Here is an 18,834-nt window from a genome sequence, read left to right as displayed (position 1 = left end):
GGGCATCTAAAGCTCATTACCTGCATTTCTACATAATATAAAATGAACCATAGCACTTTTAGCCATCTCTATTAAGAACAACATAAGGTAAGCAAAAATGCCCAGTCATCAAGCTAGGTAAGAGATCATCACTAAATATGTGACTCATTTCAGGAAACTAGGCATATGTCGCACGCCACTACTTCACAGTAGCAGCATTCGAAATGCCTTCCGGAACATGTGAACTTTCATGTGACTTAATAACAAACTTGTTTTCCATCCATAAATACAAATCCAATTGTTAAATTACAAGCCTAGTTGGTTTAGCCACAGAAAAAGCCAGGAACCTTCCCACTAGCCATGATTGGCTGAGATAATGGTTGGGCTGGACATGCTGGGAGATGAGTTTGGAATGGTCTGCCATGTAGCATGCTTCTGTCTATAACGTGAGCTGTTCAGTATGTGTTGACAGTCCTTTCTACCGCGTCTTTTTTGAAAGATTTAACGTTAGCCATCGAGAAGAACAAAAGTTTTCCTCCTTTTCTCCACAACATTGATGCCCTGAATTTAGCAGGCTCTATTGACAGATCAGTTGGAAAAGTGATAGGCTACTTTCTGCACACGCCACGGTCAGTGTGAACTGGAATGACTTGACACAACGCTGGCCAAACAACAACATGGAGTTAATTGGTTTCAGTCTGCCGTGAGGCGTTCATCCATGTATTTGGGTAAGAGTCTAGCTACATTTTCAATTCTAAGTGTCACATTTAGTCAGAAAGTATTTTTTATTGTAAGCTAAAGCGTACTGTTAGTTAGCTAGAAAACGTTAGCTTGCTGGCTCACTAGCTAATGTTACGTGTATGATTTGTGAGGTAATATTATTCTAATCAGAAAGCCATTTGCATTGCTAGTTATAGCCTAATGTTATTTAGCTAACATTTAACCTAATTTGTTAGCGTTAGCTGTAGTATGATTCTGCAGGTAGCTATGACAATGTTTGTATTGGTAGTAGTATGAGTTGGGATTATGCTGGTTCATTATTTAGCTACCTAGCTAGCTACATGTCTAAACAAAAGACTCCACTTAGGCCAGATTATGAAATTACCCATCAAATTAGCCAAGTGTGTCTGGGGGAGATTACGGCCATCTATTGTATTTCATGAACATTTGCACATGTCTACACAATAGTGACCCATCCACTTAGCTAGATGTGGCTGGGGGGTGGTTATAACATTTCCTTCACATGAAGTGTGCCGGGTAAGCGTCATCTAATAATGCGAAAATATCTCCCAGGTCATTTTTGTGTGACATATTTTGGGTCACCGGGAAAAGCCTCTATCAACCCTTGATACAGTTTGAAAATCAACTTTAGAGGTTTGTCAGACTGCCTTGAAATAGTTTCAATCTTAGAAGCTTCTTGCTTGTCCAGTGTTTGCTGCAGAGAGAAAATAAAGGGCTGTATCTGCAAGTATTCACCTCAGCTCCGTCACAGACTGGTCTTCCCTGGCTACTTGACCCTGATGAAACCCTTGTCACCATCTGATCCTGCTCAGATGAGGTATGACAAACAATGACCTTGGTGTACATTTATACATTATATTATACAAGAATAGAATCAATGGTTCAACAATTGAAATGACCATTATTCCCAGATCCCAGACTGTAGTCTACCCATCAACTCAAGATGGAACTTTGTATCCAGTCACTGATTGTTATAATATCCTGCAAAATTCACCTGAGCTCTGTAGACTGGTCTTCCCTGGTTGTCTGACCCTGCAGGGACACCTGTCACCATCTGATCCTGCTAAGACATGATGAGCATAGTGTTGTGTACTGACTGTGCACCATGACAGTGAAGCCTGTAGAGCTGTTTATACCATGTCAGTGTGAAAAGTAGGGAATTAGCTCGGGAAACTGACAGCTCAATAACAATACATTGCTATACTGACTAATAAAACTCACATTGTGCTGAAAAAAAGTCTGAATATTGGTCTTCAATCGTTTGGCTGCTGGTTTCATCGCTTGATTCAGGTCTAGTGTGGTTGAGGCAAAAATAATAGCTGAAGTTATCTAACGGCTAATGGTACATCATCAAATTGACGTCTGTTGAAATTGGACTAAACAAAGCATTTCCATACACACAACAGCTGCTACTGCTACATGACAGATACTGTAGCTAGAGGCTAGCTAGAGCTGAACTGGCTGTGGTAGCTAGTAGCTTGCTAAGAAGCTGCTAGTAGTTCATTCATTTCAGTCGAGAGGGGATAAAACATGAGATAACGTAACATTTCAGTTACGTTACTAGCTCAGCACTTTTATTTCTGTCAAACAGCAGTTACCTTGCCAGCCAGATCAGTGTAACTAAAGGATAGCCAGTTTTGGCTCTGCTTGTTTTTACAACTTGGAGAAGATGCGCAACAGTCAGCAGCTGCATCCGTTCATCTCTCCCGTGCTGGTCCTATACGGCAGCTTTTCAGAAGCGCTGCCTTCTCACAGCCTGTCCGCACGCTCTGTGATGTCTGTGTGCTCCTAAATCAAGCTGGCTAAAACTGGAAAAAATCCTACCCAACGGCTCTGAGATGTTCGCATGGTCCTAAAGCATATTGGAGCCACGTTTTGTATCACAGTGCAAAGATAAAACTGGAGGGGGGGGGACAAACATGCAATTTCAGAAAGTAGGGGGGGGTCATGTTCCCCCCGTCGCCAGTGAAAGTTGCGACCCTGGTAAAAACAGCTCTAGCTTAGTTTAGAAGACAGATGTTTATTTTTTTACAGGATAAATACTTTTAAATTACTTTTGATGCACTCGTAGCAAAGTTTTTGTATAACTATCGAAAAACTGGAAACAGTACATCCCATAAAACCCCCCCTAATTAGACCCCCACACCCCCCTCCTCGCTGTGAGATATAGGCCTTTGAGTCTGGATCTGAGCACCTCCCCGATGATTTCTAGAATACAAAGACATTCTAACTGTTCTGGTCTGTCCCAGAAACCGATGGGCTGGGCCTGAGCAAGAACACACGTGGGTAAAGCAGTGTTTTGAAAATTAGTCATGGACCTTGATACTCTCATTGATTAGAAATGATCCAATTGCTGATTACTTTGTTTTGTTCAACACCACTCATTTTGACATCGCCATCATTGAAGTAGTTTGAGGTGGTCTCAGATTTAAGTACAGTATGGTAGTGAACAATAGAGCAGCTGAAGAATTCAGTTTAAGTCATCAGGCAAGATTATTGTAAGAAGCTTCAACATTGCCAACAACATGTCGTAGGCTATTAAAAAAGGACCTACCTGATGATATGTGGCCACTGTGTTGAAAAACAACTAGCTTTTTCTCTAATCTATTGATGATCAGATACTTCAGTTGTAACTGTGGCTCTGTAGCGCTCATGTTTTACAGTTGATAGACAACTTTTCCACTTTTTCAAACATGGACTCTTTTCAAATTTTTACATTAGCCTATAAAAATCAAAAGGCCTCCGGTGTTGCTGCATGGGCTCATTCGTTGTCTTGCTGTCAATTACACAGGCTGTGTGACCAATTTCTTGGTCGACCCATGTCGGCATCTCTGTGCATCAGTGACGGGTTAGGCTAAATAAATACAACAGAATTTCCGAAAGTATTCAGACCCCTTGACTTTTTCCCCAAAAAACGTATGTTACAGCTTCATACTAAAATGTATTAAATCGTTTTTTCCCCTCATAAATCTACACACAATACCCCATAATGACGAAGCAAAAACAGGATTTTTGCACATTTTTCAAATTAAAAACTTAAATCACATTTACATAAGTATTCAGACCCTTTACTCAGTACTTTCCGCCTCGAGTATTCTTGGGTATGACGCTACAAGCTTGGCACACCTGTATTTGAGGCGTTTCTCCCATTATTCTCTACAGATCCTCTCAAGCTCTGTCAGGTTGGATGGGGAGCATTGCTGCACAGCTATTTTCCTATCTCTCCAGAGATGTTAGATCGGGTTCAAGTCCGGGCTCTGGGTAGGCCACTCAAGGACATTCAGGAACTTGTCCCGAAGCCACTCCTGCTTTGTCTTGGTTGCGAGCTTAGGGAAGTTGTCCTGTTGGAAGGTGAACCTTCGCCCCAGTCTGAGGTCCTGAGTGCTCTGGAGCAGGTTTTCATCAAGGATCTCTCTGTACTTTGCTCCAATCATCTTCTCCCAGTCCCTGCCAATGAAAGACATCCCCACAGCATGATGCTGCCACCACCATGCTTCACCGTAGAGATGGTGCCAGGTTTCCTCCAGACGTGACACTTGGCATTCAGGCCAAAGAGTTCAATCTTGGTTGCATGGGACCTTTATATAGACAGGTGTGTGCCTTTCCAAATCATGTCCAATCAATTGAATTTACCACAGGAGGACTCTAATCAAATTGTAAAAACAGCTCAAGGTTTATCAATGGAAACAGGAGCTCAATTTCGAGTCTCATAGCAAAGGGTCTGAATAATGATGTAATTAAGGTATTTCAGTTTTTTTTATATAGTTTATGAATTTGCAAAAAAATCTAAACCTGTTTTCGTTTCGTCCATTATGGGGTATTGTTTGTTGCTGATGAGGGAAACAATGTATTTAATACATTTTAGAATAAGGCTGTAATGTAACACAATGTGGAAAAAGTCAAGGGGCCTGAATGCTTTCCGAATGCACTTGTATGCCTAATTAAAAGAACAGTGATGAAGGAAATGAAAAAATTCCGGGCAGAGCATGCTCAGAGCATTTGCCTGAGCGGGACTGGAGCGAGAGAGAAAGCAGACGTTCCAACATTTTTTCAATCCGCTCCACGCTCCAGCCAAATGATGCACATTCCGCTCCTCGCTCCACTCCAGCTCCACTCACATCCTCTGATTCACATGGCACCAACGGAAACCCTTGTTTTTGTCTTCTGTTGCAAAACCTTTTGCTATGTATTAATACCGTGTGCATTAATGAACTGTCTTCATCTGATGTTCTACCTGGTTTCACCTGGTATTTTGCTTGGTATTTCACTTGGTGTTGTACCAGGTAAGCGTGATCGGTATCCTGACTACAGTGAGGGCAGCGCGGCTGGAGCGGAGAGCAGACGGTACTCTAACGACTCCAACAAGTCAGGTAAAATGCATGTGTTAAATGCTGAATCATGTTTGGTTGGAACAAAATCGTTTTTTGTGGTAGCACTTTAGTTTACAGTGCTGAAATAACAGGATAACGTCCGGAAAGTAACAGTAAACATCAAGGAAATAGGATGGCAACATCCAGGTAAGAATGCAGTAATAACCCATTTAATAGTTAGTATATAGCTGTTAAATAATGATATAACGTGTGATGCATTTTCCTTGTTATGCAGAAAATGATTTGTTACTGAAAACTATCAATACCAGAGGCTAATAAGCAGATAATAAGCAGCTAATAAGCTTTTTTTTTTGTGGCCATTTCGCCTCCTCTTACCAGCACCGTCCATACTTATTAAGAATGTACTTGAAACGATTACGAGACGCATGTGTGTACCGATAGGATGCATAGGGTGTGAGTAGCTCCGTTTTGTACCGACAAAAACATTGGTTTATATGTAGAAACTAGACGACAAAGTCTAAATCCAGCCTCTAAACGTGATCAATCAATATATCCCGAAACACCTGGGAGAGTGTGAGCAATTAGGTTTGTGCAGCAGTGAAGCAAACAGTTGGTAAAACACCTCAGCCGCACGAATCCAACAGACCAGGGCCTCCTTCAAAAGAAAAGGAAAAGACAAAGGGCTACTTGGAGACGCAAACCAACAAGCTGCTTTGTAATCTGTTGTCAAAAAGAGTAGATTTGCTCGATAAGACAGTAGAGGCTATTTTATCAAGATAAGCAAAAATGTGCGCATGAATTCACAATAAAAAAATAAATAGCCTTTTGGTAACAAAATTGCAAACTTCAGAAGAGGAATTGGACCAGCAAGACAACAGAATGAGATGTAACAGCAAGAGTATATTGTCCTTACCAGAAGACGAAGGAGGCCCCTGCGCTGAGATGGAGTGGGAAGAAGCGATGCGCAGGCAACATACAGTGATAATTAAGCCCTGCTTATCGTACATTGTGACAGTATTATTGTCCCCTCCCCAAACACAATCTATAATCTAACTGCCATCTCTATGAAGTAATGATAGATGTAGCCGATGCCAACAGGCTACATGGACACTGATAAGAAAATTCAAAGGGGGAAATATAGCATGACATAGACTGATCGGGTGAATTCAGGGGAAAGCTATGATCCCTAATTGATGTCACCTGTTAAATCCACTTCAATCAGTGTAGATGAGGGGGAGGAGAGAGGTTAAATAAGTCTTGAGGCAGGTTAAATAAGTCTTGAGGCAATTGAGACATAGATTGTGTATGTGGGCCATTCAGAGGGTGAATGGGCAAGATAAAATATTTAAGTGCCTTTGAACGGGATATGCTAATAGGTGCCTACTTGAAGGGGTATTCAAGGGTATTCAAGTAGGTGCCAGGCGCACCGGTTTGTCAAGAAGAACTGCAACGCCGCTGGGTTTTTCAGGTTCAACAGTTTCCCATGTGTATCAAGAATGGTCCACCACCCAAAGGACATCCAGCCAACTTGAAACAACTGTAGGAATCGTTGAAGTCAACATGGGCCAGCATCCCCTGTGGAACGCTTTCGACGCCTTGTAGAGTCTCGCTGTTCTGAGGGCATGTCAATAGGTGTTTCTAATGTTTGGTATGCTCAGTGCATGTCAATAACTGTTCTACGGATGGGTGTGTGTGCGCCCGTGTATATGAATTGGTGTGTGGGGGAGGGTGAAGGCAGGAGAGAATGGGTGTATGGATGCATAAGGTATATGTTGTAGGTTAATGAGAATGGACGAGTAAGTCGATGTATGAATGCATGCAAATGTTTCTGAGAAGAGGGGAGGGTGGGAAAAGAGGGGAGGTTGGGACAGGCTTGGCTTGGATGGGGGTGTTTAAAGGCGGGGGGGCGAGAAGGTCAAGCTTGGCTTGGGAAAGATGGAAGGATTTATCTATACTACAATGTAATTTTATTTATTTTGCAAACCTGCTGTAAAATTAATAAGTTCTGGCCAAATTAGGAGAGGTTGTCAAGTCAGTATTATTCCTTGTGTCATTATAGCTAAGAACCAATGGTGGTTATTGGTGAGAGTGGAGACTTTATTCCGTGATGTATGTTTTGGTGCCTCCACTCATTTCACTTTGGTTTTTCGGTGGATCCACTCTCCCTAAGTAGAGCCCCACCAGCCACTATACTTTAATTTAATTCACAAGGTATTATAAACTGACCGCACTATTTAAGTGGCAGTCTTTCTCTCTGTATTTACAATCACATAATCCACAAAATGTCGGTGCATTAGGAGAGGAGTTGGCGCTTAAAAGCCCTAAAAAGGAAAAGTGTTTCAAAGTACAAACTAGTACTTGCTTTATGTTTTTTTGTGTGTTCTTTGTTAAATGTTTGCTCAGCCTACATGTTCACGCATTCTATACAGTACCAGTCAAAGGTTTGGACATAACTACTCATTCAAGGGTTTTTCTTTATTTTTAAATTGTTTTACGTTGTACAATAATAGTGAAGACATCAAAACTAAGACACGGCGATTGGAACTAATAATCTCAAATTTGGATTTATCAGACCAAGGACAGATTTCCACCAGTATAATGTCCATTGCCTGTGTTTCTTGGCCCAAGCAAGTCTCTTCTTCTTATTGGTGTCCTTTGGTAGTTGTTTCTTTGCAGCAATTTGACCATGAAGACCTGATTCACACAGTCTCCTTTGAACAGTTGATGTTGAGATGTGTCTGTTACTTGAACTCTGAAGCATTTATTTGGGCTACAATTTCTGAGGCTGGTAACTCTAATGAACTAATCCACTGCAGCAGAGGTAACTCTGGGTCTTCCTTTCCTGTGGCGGTCGTCATGAGAGTCAGTTTCATCATGGCGCTTGATGGTTTTTGCGACTGCAGCTAAAGAAACTTTCAAAGTTCTTGAAATATTCCCTATTGACTGACCTTCATGTCTTAAAGTAATGATGGACTGTCGTTTTATCTTTGATTATTTGAGTTGTTCTTGCCATAATATGGACTTGGTCTTTTACCAGATAGGAATATGTTCTGTATACCACGCCTACCTTGTCACAACACAACTGATTGGGTCAAATGCATTAAGAAGGAAAGAAATTCCACACATGAACTTTTAACAAGGCACACCTGTTAATTATAATGCATTCCAGATGACTACCTCATGAAGCTGGTTTAGAGAATGCCAAGAGTGTGCAAAGCTGTCATCAAGGCAAAGGGTGTCTACTTTGAAGAATCTCAAATATAAAATATGTTTTGATTTGTTTAACGCTTTGTTGGTTACTACATGATTCCATTTGTTATTTCATAGATTTGATGTCTTCACTATTATTCTACAATGTAGAAAATAGTAAAAATAAAGACAAACTCTTGAATGAGTAGGTGTGTCCAAACTTTCGACAGGTACTATTTGAATTAAACCAAAGATACTGCAGTACGGGAGCAGCTCATTTTATAGACACAAGATGCAACACCGACCAATCCATACTCATCTCTCGGCATGTCCAGCCCACTCATTATCTCAGCCAATCATGGCTAGTGGGAAGGTTGGTGACTTTTTCTGTGGCTAAACCAACTAGGCTCGTAATTTAACAATTTTATTCGTATTTACAGATGACATACACATTTGATATTAAGGCACATGAAAGTTCAAATGTTCGAGCTAAATGTCAAAACTTCCAGTAGAGATCAGCTGCTCATTAGCTAGCTAACGTTAGCTATATTATAGCTATAAAGCATAGTGTTTACTGTTAATTTTTTGAAATAACATATATTTATTTGATTGTACAGTTGTAGTCGGAGGTTTACATACACTTAGGTTGGAGTCATTAAAACTCGTTTTTCAACCACTCCACAAATGTATTGTTAACAAACTATAGTTTTGTCAAGTCGGTTAGGACATCTACTTTGTGCATGACACAAGTAATTTTTCCAACAATTGTTTACAGGTAGATTATTTCACTTATAATTCACTGTATCACAATTCCAATGAGTCAGAAATTTACAAACACTAAGTTGACCTTTAAACAGCTTGGAAAATTCCAGAAAATTATGTCATGGCTTTAGAAGATTCTGATAGGCTAATTGACATCATTCGAGTCAATTGGAGGTGTACCTGTGGATGTATTTCAAGGCCTTCCTTCAAACTCAGTGCCTCTTTGCTTGACATCATGGGAAATTCAAAATAAATCAGCCAAGACCTCAGAAAAAAATTGTAGACCTCCACAAGTCTGGTTCATCCTTGGCAGCAATTTCCCAAGGAGTCCTATAGAGTCCTATATCGACATAACCTGAAAGGCTACCCAGCAAGGAAGAAGCCACTGCTCCAAAACCGCCATAAAAAGCCAGACTACGGTTTGCAACTGCACATGGGGGACAAAGATTGTACTTTTTGGAGAAATGTCCTCTGGTCTGATGAAACAAAAATAGAACTGTTTGGCCTTAATGACCATCGTTATGTTTGGAGGAAAAAGGGGGAGGCTTGCAAGCCGAAGAACACCATCCTAACTGTGAAGCATGGGGGTGGCAGCATCATGTTCGGGGGGTCCTTTGCTGCAGGAGGGACTGGTGCACTAAACATAATAGATGGCATCATAAGAAGGAAAATTATGTGGATATATTAAAGCAACATCTCAAGACATCAGTCAGGAAATTAAAGCTTGATCGCAAATGGGTCTTCCAAATGGACAATGACCCCAAGCATACTTTCAACGTTGTGGCAAAATGGCTTAAGGACAACAAAGTCAAGGTATTAGAGTGGCCTTGACAAAGCTCTGACCTCAATCCTATAGAAAATGTGTGGGCAGAACTGAAAAAGCGTGTGCGAGTAAGGAGGCCTTCAAACCCGACTCAGTTACACCAGCTCTGTCAGGAGGAATGGGCCAAAATTCACCCAACTTAGTGTGGGAAGCTTGTCGAAGGCTACCCGAAACGTTAGACCCAAGTTAAACAATTTAAAGGCAATTCTACCAGATACTAATTGAGTGTATGTAAACTTCTGACCCACTGGGAATGTGATTAAAGCTGAAATAAATCATTCTCTCTACTATTATTCTGACATTTCACATTCTTAAAATAAAGTGGTGATCCTAACTGACCTAAGACAGGGAATTTTTCCTAGGATGAAATGTCATGAATTGTGAAAAACTGAGTTTAAATGTATTTGGCTAAGGTGTAGGTAAACTTCCTACTTCAATTGTATGTAATGTGTACAACGACTATGTATTCATACTATGACTCTTCCATATACATCGGATGTCCACCGCCCTCCTATGACGTCTGCTAAACTGTTTTATCTGGTTCTTCAATGACAGACGGAACGGACAAGGTTAACTTTGATTCTATACAATAAAGGCCAACAAAATCCAGTTCATTACATGGAATAAGGTTATTGAACATTTTAAGAGATTGTCAGCAGATGTGGTTTACCTGCAAGAGTTACTTCAGAAAAGGAGAAATGTAATATTTAAAGAGGAGCTTGGTTGGAAGGGCCTATGCTGCCACCTACAGTACTGTAGTAACTGTAGAGGTGTAGGCAGTTTGATTAACAATACACCCTCTTCCCTTATATCCCAGCACACGGACCAAGAAGGACGTTTTCAAATTTTTTATTGTACCTTTACATGGTGAAAAATACACATTGATTTCATTGTATTTCCCCCCATCCTCTAGTGGTTTTAGATATAATTCAAGCTATATAAGATCAAACACAGACTGGAACTAATATTTTAGCAGGTGACCTAAATCACACATTCAGCAAGTTAGACCGACATAGCAATAAAAAAGGCAAATTCAAGGAGCCTCCAAAGAGGCTGAAAAATGTAATCTCTACAAATATTTTACAGGACACCTAGAGATTGACTATTTCCAACTACAAAAGACTGCTCCTTTTTTCTCAAAGTAAGAAAAGCTCTTTAAAATGGACTACATTATACTGGGTTAAAAAATCCATGATATCTTTTGGACAGAGCAATGTTGAGGGAATTTTATTTGAGTCAGAAAAATATACCCGTATGAGGGTAAGATATACAAAACCATGCAGAAAGCCTATCCAACTGACATTCTCTTTGAATAGTTTATATATATTTTTTAACCAAGACCTAAATAGAACTGATATTGGCACAAGATGGAAGGATTTTTCGAACATAACTAATGAATATTATACAGGAGACAAAATTCACAAATTCTATAGCACAAGGCAGAGTAATGTCTTTAAGTGTAAAGCTAACAGGACTCAATGATTCATGCTTTCTGGGATTGCTATAAAGTTCAAAAGTTATGGGCGGAATTAGAAAGTTTGCTGTCAGAAGTTTTACAATATAAATGTACTTTTAATCCGTCTACTTGCATATTTCAAGACTTGTCAAATGAGGGTGCGGTGATATACCCAATGGGTTGGTCTGTACTTTTCTCGTCAATCATTTTGAAAAAACATTTGCTTAAAAACTAGAAATCAATTGACCCTCCATCATTAAGACAGTGGATGAATCAAATGCATTATTATTTAAATAATTTTTTAAAAGATGGGCTACAGCAAGAAAAAGAATAGTGCAACTGGATGTCATATGGCTAAGAGAAGTGGTCACCAACCGTTCCTGAGTCAAGATCACTTCCTGAGTCAAAATGCAAACTAGGATCTATCGCTCAGATTATTTTTTATACATGACTTAAAAAACATAAGTTGTTTGCAACATTAACCAATTAAAAACCAGTTCTGTAGCAATGAGGTTTGTGCAGTGGGCTATAGGCACAAGAAATTATCACTGTATAATCGCTGTGCTTAAATTACCCTGCCAATGTTGTTCTTCCCAGAACATTCTGAAATTATATTTCAACATTTTAGGTATATGATCACACTGGTTATATATAGTTTGTTGTATTACTCGTGAGGCACATTTACTGGGCGGATGGCCTGCAGCTGATGGTCAGTCTAAGGGGAGGGAGGGAACAGAGGTGAGATTGCCTCTCACCCAACTCACAGACCCTCCTTTCTCCCTCCCTCCACTGAGAAAAGGGAACACAGTCTTCCAGCTGATGGCGAAACTTAAGCTTCACTATTTCTGCCTCATGCACCAATTCATGTTACTCCTATGACTAGAGGAAGTGAAATATTCCTTGATATTAGAAAAGACAAGCCGCTAATAATACCGAAAGTTTAATGAAACATTTTGCTATACTCACTCGTAGCAGCTGCAGTGCTGATTGTAGTGTGAGTGGAAGTAGGGAGTAGGCACATTTTATATCTTATAAAAGTGTTGAACAAAGTGTTGACAATGCTGAATAACAACTTAAACATGAACTCACTCATAAAAACAGCAGCTCTTTCCTGTATTCGCTGAGTCTCTGTAGTCATGGTTTTAAAAGTGTTAATCTCACATTAAGAACTTTGCTGTGCGTTCAAGGCTTATTTTTAGTCTATGGTGCGAGGAAACTGTACAGACGCGGTGATCTGAGCTATCTGATTGGCCAACAGTAGGCCTATAAGTGCACTTGATTTGCTCTTTGGGCCTGCCGAGTAGGCGGAGCTCTACCTTCAGACACATGAAATGGTTCAAATGGGAACACTTTGCCCTTCCGGCGCGAGGGCTCCTGAATCAAATGCACCTATCGCCAACAGCAAAAAAGAAATATAAAATAGAAATGCAAAGCTTTGTCGTTGGATTTTTTACAGAAATGTTTGTCGATTGACTAGGAATACCTTGTCGACCAGTTGTAGATCACTGGCATAGTCTTACAACCATTAGAAATTGACTGGGTGGAAACGTGGGTCTGAGCATGCGTTGTCTTTTTTCTATGTTTGTATTGTTTGATTTAAAAAAAAATCCAAAACAATTGGAAGAATGTACTTGGAACTTTTGTAGAAAGATTGTTTAATTAACAGAAATGTTTGAGAAACGACGTACTCATCCTGTATGTGGAGTCTCATCTAGGGCTGTTACGGTGACCGTATTACAGTCACGCCAGCGGTCACAAGTCATGACAGCAGTCAAATTCCACGTGACCGTCACAGTAATTAGGCCTCTCCGTGCTCGGATGCTGCTGATGGTCATTAGTAGCCTACCAAACTTGCTGACTGCCTGGTACTCAGCACTCTATTTTTTATTTTTTTATTTATTTATATTTTACCGTTATTTTACCAGGTAAGTTGACTGAGAACACGTTCTCATTTGCAGCAACGACCTGGGGAATAGTTACAGGGGAGAGGAGGGGGATGAATGAGCCAATTGTCCCTCTAATCACCCCGACAACAATGCAAATGTATCGAAAATCGAAACAAACACTTCGTGAGAGCCCCAGAACTCATGCTGCGCAACATTTCTATTGGCTATACAATTGCGTGAGAAAACATAGTTTTGATGGCCTCTATTTAAAAAGAGGAGGATCCCATCAGCTTTCTATAGGCTAGGCCTACTGTATTTATTTCTCAACTTTCCTAATATTAAGCACATTGCTTATCTTTACAACAGGAGTAAAGCCTACCTGGCTGGTATGAAAATAAACCATGGGAAAGGGGTCCTTCATTCGCTATTTCAGTGCATAGATGACATGTATATATTTTTCCCCTGCCCCTGTTTTGAGACTGGTGCATGATAGTGGTCCATTCTAAATGCAAACAAATTTCGCACATATAGTGCATTCGGAAAGTATTCAGACCCCTTGACTTTTTCCACATTTTGTTACGTTACAGCCTTATTTCTAAAATGGATTAAAAAAAAAGAATCCTCATCAACCTACACACAATACCCCATAATGACAAAGTGAAAACAGGTTTATAGAAATGTTTGCACAAAAAGAAAAGATGACCTTATTGACATTAGTATTCAGGCCCTTTACTCAGTACTTTGTGGAAGCACCTTTGGAAGCGATTACAGCCTTGAGACGTCTTGGGTATGACGCTACAAGCTTGGCACACCTGTATTTGGGGAGTTTCTCCCATTCTTCTCTGCAGATCCTCTCAAGCTTGGTCAGGTTGGATGGGGAGCATTGCTGCACAGCTATTTTCAGGTCTCCAGAGATGTTTGATCGGGTTCAAGTCCGGGCTCTGGCTGGGCAACTCAAGAACATTCAGAGACTTATCCCGAAGCCACTCCTCTGTTGTCTTGGCTGTGTGCTTAGGGTCGTTGTCCTGTTGGCAGGTAAACCTTTGCCCCAGTCTGAGGTCCTGAGCACTCCAACATCTAGTGTGTTCCAACGTCTAGTGTAAAGCCTTCCCAGTAGAGTGGAGGATGTTCTAGCAGCAAAGGAGGAACCAACTCCATATTAATGGCGATAATTTTAGAATGAGATGTTCGATGAGCAGGAGTACTTTTGGTTATGTAGTTTATCTTTAACAGGTTATCACTGCGTTCTTACCTGGTCGTTGCAGTGTCATTTACTGTTTACTATTACTTTCTGGACGTTACCGTTATTTCAGCATTGTAAACTAAAGCGCTACAGTTTTGGTTTTTCACGTTTAGTGACTCATGGAGAAAAAACCTGGATGTTATTTGTTTGACTTCATTCTGGATTTGCAGAGGAGTAGCTAGACAGCTCTGTGTTTTTCAAACATGACATTTGTTAATACTTTACAAAAAAGGAGATTTCCGTGTTTCATTCTTAATGGTTAATTTGCTCTTTACAGTTAATGAGATAAATGTTGCTGTGGAATGTGGAAGCTGCTGACATGCATCCAGAGGGAAAGGTTCCCTTTCTTAGTGTAATATGTGTAAACCGTTGCTTGCAATAGGTATAACAGTATAATGTGTGGCATGTTTAAAATATTTAAGTATCTTTGAACTGGACAAATGTTTGTACTAGGCCTATTTATTCCTAAAGTATCTGTTCTATCAGTGTCGTTTGGTGTTTGTGTTACAGAAAGTTTACTTCACAAACCCTGGAGACAGAAATCCAGGAGCTCGCCCACCCCTGCATACCCACCGAACATAGACCGGTATATATACCTGTAAATGTTGCGTACATGGCTAACAAAGCAGATGAGCACACACACACATACACACACACACACACAAACACACCTACCTGTGGGACTGACCTGTGTGTATCCTCAGACTTTAAACAACCAGATAGACTCTGGGAAATATGCACGCCCTCATCCATTACTGCATCCTACAGTCTTCAGGAAAAAAGTGCTATCTAGAACCTAAAAGGGTTCTTCTGCTGACTCCATTGGAGAAATGTTTGAAGAACCCTTTTTGCTAAGAGTATACACGAAAATGGACAAAAATAAATCATTTTATGTTGTCTACAATGAACTTGATAATGAGCAACTAATGCTGTAAAAGTATTGGAAAATGTAAAAAAAAAAGTGTTCCGATTGTTTTGGAATAAGGCACAAGATTAAAGCCTGTTGTGAAGGAAATTTTACTTTGTGAAGAAACAGTCTTGAAAATATTAATCTTGTCTTTCCCTCACGCTTCATAAAATGCGCCACCGTTTTTTCTCGCAGATCCCCACTGGAAATCTTCACAGGCAGAATCAAAGCAAGTAACGACAAGAGAAACATTAAAGATGCACATGGGGTAGAAAGGGAGCCCCTGCTCGCAGCACCAAGTGGAGTTTCTTACACAGGGACACGAAGTCAATCTTAAATGAATCATTGTTATTTATCAGCGCGCTGGAGAGGTTCCAACTCAACGCACCAATGACACATGTCGATCAGGAGCTCTAATGGGTCAGTCCCGTTAGTCCCCTTATATACTGGTTACAGACACGTTAAATAGGCATAGTTCATAGGGTTGGTTCTGGCATGTGTCTGGCACCGTCTCCTATCATAACTTAACAAACATATTCTGGGCGTTCTGCAAGATAGTCCTCAGGAGGAGGTCATGACGCCCCCCCCCCCCCCCCCCCCCAACCCCTCATATCTTTACCAGTCACAGGCAGAAACCAAGGATTGTTTCTGACGCCAAAGACAAGATTAACATTTCAAGACTGTTTCTTCACAAAGTAAAATGTCCTTCACACGCTCGTTCTGAACTTTCTATATACCTCTCTCACTACTTGTTGTCTTTGACTCTGAGCAACAATGACACTGTCTGAGTGTGTCACTCATCCCCTTCTGCATGTTGTCCTTGTTTAGTTCTCTTGCTCTCTCTCTCTCTCCTTCCCTCTCTGACTATCTCTCTTTCTTTGAATCTCTCCATCTTCTCTCTCTGACTCTTCCTCCCCTGTCCTTCAAGACTGCCACAGGGTCTCAGACACAGAGAAAGTAGTAGTAGCTGGCTGTGCCAGAGCCCCTCCATTGACGTCCCCTCGAAGGGCGCACCCCAACTCCCCAGCCCCTCCATCACTTTCAGCGACTCCTCAGCCAGCCTCACCCAGAGGAAAGCCAAGGTAAGTCTGTCTGTCCATCCGTACCTACATCCGTCCCTACGTCCGTCCGTCTGTCTAGGATCTTTCTATGACACCCTGTTATGTTGGCTGAGACCCATGGAGTTATCCGCTGGGCTGTGGGGGTGATAATACACAAGAGCATTCATGACTCTAAATCATAGATTCTATATACTGTGTACTTCTTCTTATTCTCATAGTTTGTCCTCCTACACAGTTTAAGCTAGAATCCCAGTTTCTTAGATCATTTGATTGATTTGTATGTTACTCAAAGTACATTCAAGGTTTTTTACAGGAAATATAGTTTGTCTTCGAAAACTAGGATGTGTACATGCAGGAAAGTGTGTGTGGGGATGAAACGAAGATACAATAAACTAGGTTCGGTCAGCGTAGCCTGTGTCGTCACGGCCCCAGTGAGATTGAGGTAGCTGTCACCTCGGATTCAGTTCTGGTTTATCAGTCTTGACTTCAGACTGCAGTGCTGCTGGAGCATAGTGAAGGTCACAACCAGGGTTGGTGCATCCTACTCACAGACTGGAGAGTGTACGGACGTGTATGAGTGAGTGAGTGTGTGTGTGTGTGTGTGTCTGTGTATTGTGTTAGTATTGTTTCTGTGTGTAGCAATGTTACCATGGTGTAATTGTTTATCCGCATTGCTGTGTTTACATCGTGTTGTGTCTTGTCAGGCTCTTGGTCCCGAGTTTATCAGAATGGCTGACGAACCCCAGGTAGTTCTGGAGTTACCCGGATCCATAGTGGTAAGAACATTTATCACAATATTCATGATTTTTGTTCTTGAGTGCTTATTTTTGTTGACTACAGATTGATTGATTATCTTTATTTACTCTCCTTTCTGTGTGTGTGTCTGTTTCTGTCTCTCTCTCCCTCTCTCTCTCTTGCTCTCTCTCTCTTTTTCTCTCACTCCTGCACCTCATCCCTCTCTTTCCACCAGTCTAAGAAGGGCAGGTCTTGTTCGTCCCAGAGAGAGGTCATTGTGGTGTTGCCCAGTGGTCAGTCTGTATTGGTCAGATGTGACATAAAGTCCAGAGGGAGGGACGTGTTCGACATGGTGGTGGCTCACGCTAACCTGGTGGAGCACTTCTACTTCGGACTGGCCTACATCGACGGTAAGAAACTGACAACAACTTTGTGTCTCATAAACATACAGATGTAGGATCTTAATTTGATCACTCTTTTGTTGCTGAGAAGTTTGCAGGAGATGCAAACTTGTAGTGTGTATTTAAGGTTTAAAAAGGCATCTAAAGTTTGTAATTTCTACTTTAAAATGTCAGACTTGATTTTCCCTCACTAAAAATGTATCAACCCCTACAAGAAAATGTAAATTCATTATAATCCACATAATAATTCACATTTCCTGTTGCGGCAGTATTATTTTTCTGCTGTAGCAAGCTGGCTGAAATTAAGATGCTACATCTGTAAAGTTGATCTTTCCTTTCTTTTATTAGATGATGAATATTTCTTCTTGGACCACGAGACGAAAATCTCTAAAGTTGCTCCTGACAGTTGGAAGAAAGTAGTGTCGACCTCTTTTCTTGTTTTTCTAAGGATCAAGTTTTTTGTTGATGACATCTCCTTCATCTTGTGAGTCTGCAATACTTTTTTTAAATTTAAAGTATCTGGAGATTTGGTGTCATGAACTGTTAGTGAAATGCAGTTATCAGTTTTTTCTTTAAAGAACTGTACATTGTTGTGGTGCTCCAGACACAGGGTGACGCTTCACCAGTACTACTTGCAGCTGCGGAAGGACATCCTAGAGGACAGGTTGTACTGCAACGAGGAGACAGGCATGTTCCTGGCGGCTCTCGCTCTACAGGCTGAGTTTGGGGACTACATGTCTGAGGTAAAAACTGAGTGAAGCACTCTCAGCTAAGAAACTTTTATTTTTAAATATTTGATTTTATGATGTACATAATGGATTACGTTCTCCATGAAACCCTGAGAGATTGTATGGCTCTTAATCAGTCTTCCAGCCAGAGCAGTAGGTTTATGAGTAGGTAGTACATCTCATTGACAGACCTGCAACCTTGGTGTTAAATTATGTGGTAAAGGGTATTGATAGGATGAAGCACTAAGCTGTCCTCTATTGACCTATTGAAGGCTTTCGATACTGTTGACCACTCTTTATTTATTCAAAGATTGACTGCAATTGGTATATTTCTTCAGGTGCCATGTAATTGGTTCGACAATTACTTGACACACAGGACACTGTTTTTTTCTGATGATATTACATCAGATTTCCTTGATATTACGAAAGGTGTCCTACTAGGATACATTTAAGTTCCTGTACTTTTTACTGTCTAGATTAACTATATTGGTTTATCTACAGAAAATGTTAACATACACCTGTATGCAGATGACACTGTTGTGTATGCTATTGCCCTCGCGGGTTGAGCAGGTTCTTTCAGAGCTTCAATCTG

The 18,834-nt window shown here is 40.7% G+C and overlaps 1 protein-coding gene across 1 annotated transcript in view; it reads left to right on the top strand.

Annotated features, from left to right (window-relative positions):
* Positions 1 to 18,834, top strand: part of LOC129836081 (tyrosine-protein phosphatase non-receptor type 13-like) — a 101,012-nt gene that overhangs the window by 20,316 nt on the left and 61,862 nt on the right. The window contains exons 6-12 of the mRNA XM_055901853.1: positions 5,004 to 5,090; positions 14,921 to 14,996; positions 16,246 to 16,399; positions 17,083 to 17,154; positions 17,349 to 17,523; positions 17,863 to 17,998; positions 18,119 to 18,257. Of these exons, the coding sequence (XP_055757828.1) occupies positions 5,004 to 5,090; positions 14,921 to 14,996; positions 16,246 to 16,399; positions 17,083 to 17,154; positions 17,349 to 17,523; positions 17,863 to 17,998; positions 18,119 to 18,257 (839 nt within the window). The remainder of the gene's footprint in view (positions 1 to 5,003; positions 5,091 to 14,920; positions 14,997 to 16,245; positions 16,400 to 17,082; positions 17,155 to 17,348; positions 17,524 to 17,862; positions 17,999 to 18,118; positions 18,258 to 18,834) is intronic.

The sequence above is a fragment of the Salvelinus fontinalis genome, chromosome 37 (assembly GCF_029448725.1).
Source record: "Salvelinus fontinalis isolate EN_2023a chromosome 37, ASM2944872v1, whole genome shotgun sequence".
In the NCBI taxonomy this organism is placed as follows: domain Eukaryota; kingdom Metazoa; phylum Chordata; class Actinopteri; order Salmoniformes; family Salmonidae; genus Salvelinus; species Salvelinus fontinalis.
Note: the sequence above shows the minus strand (reverse complement) of the source record. Positions and strands in the feature narration are given on the sequence as shown.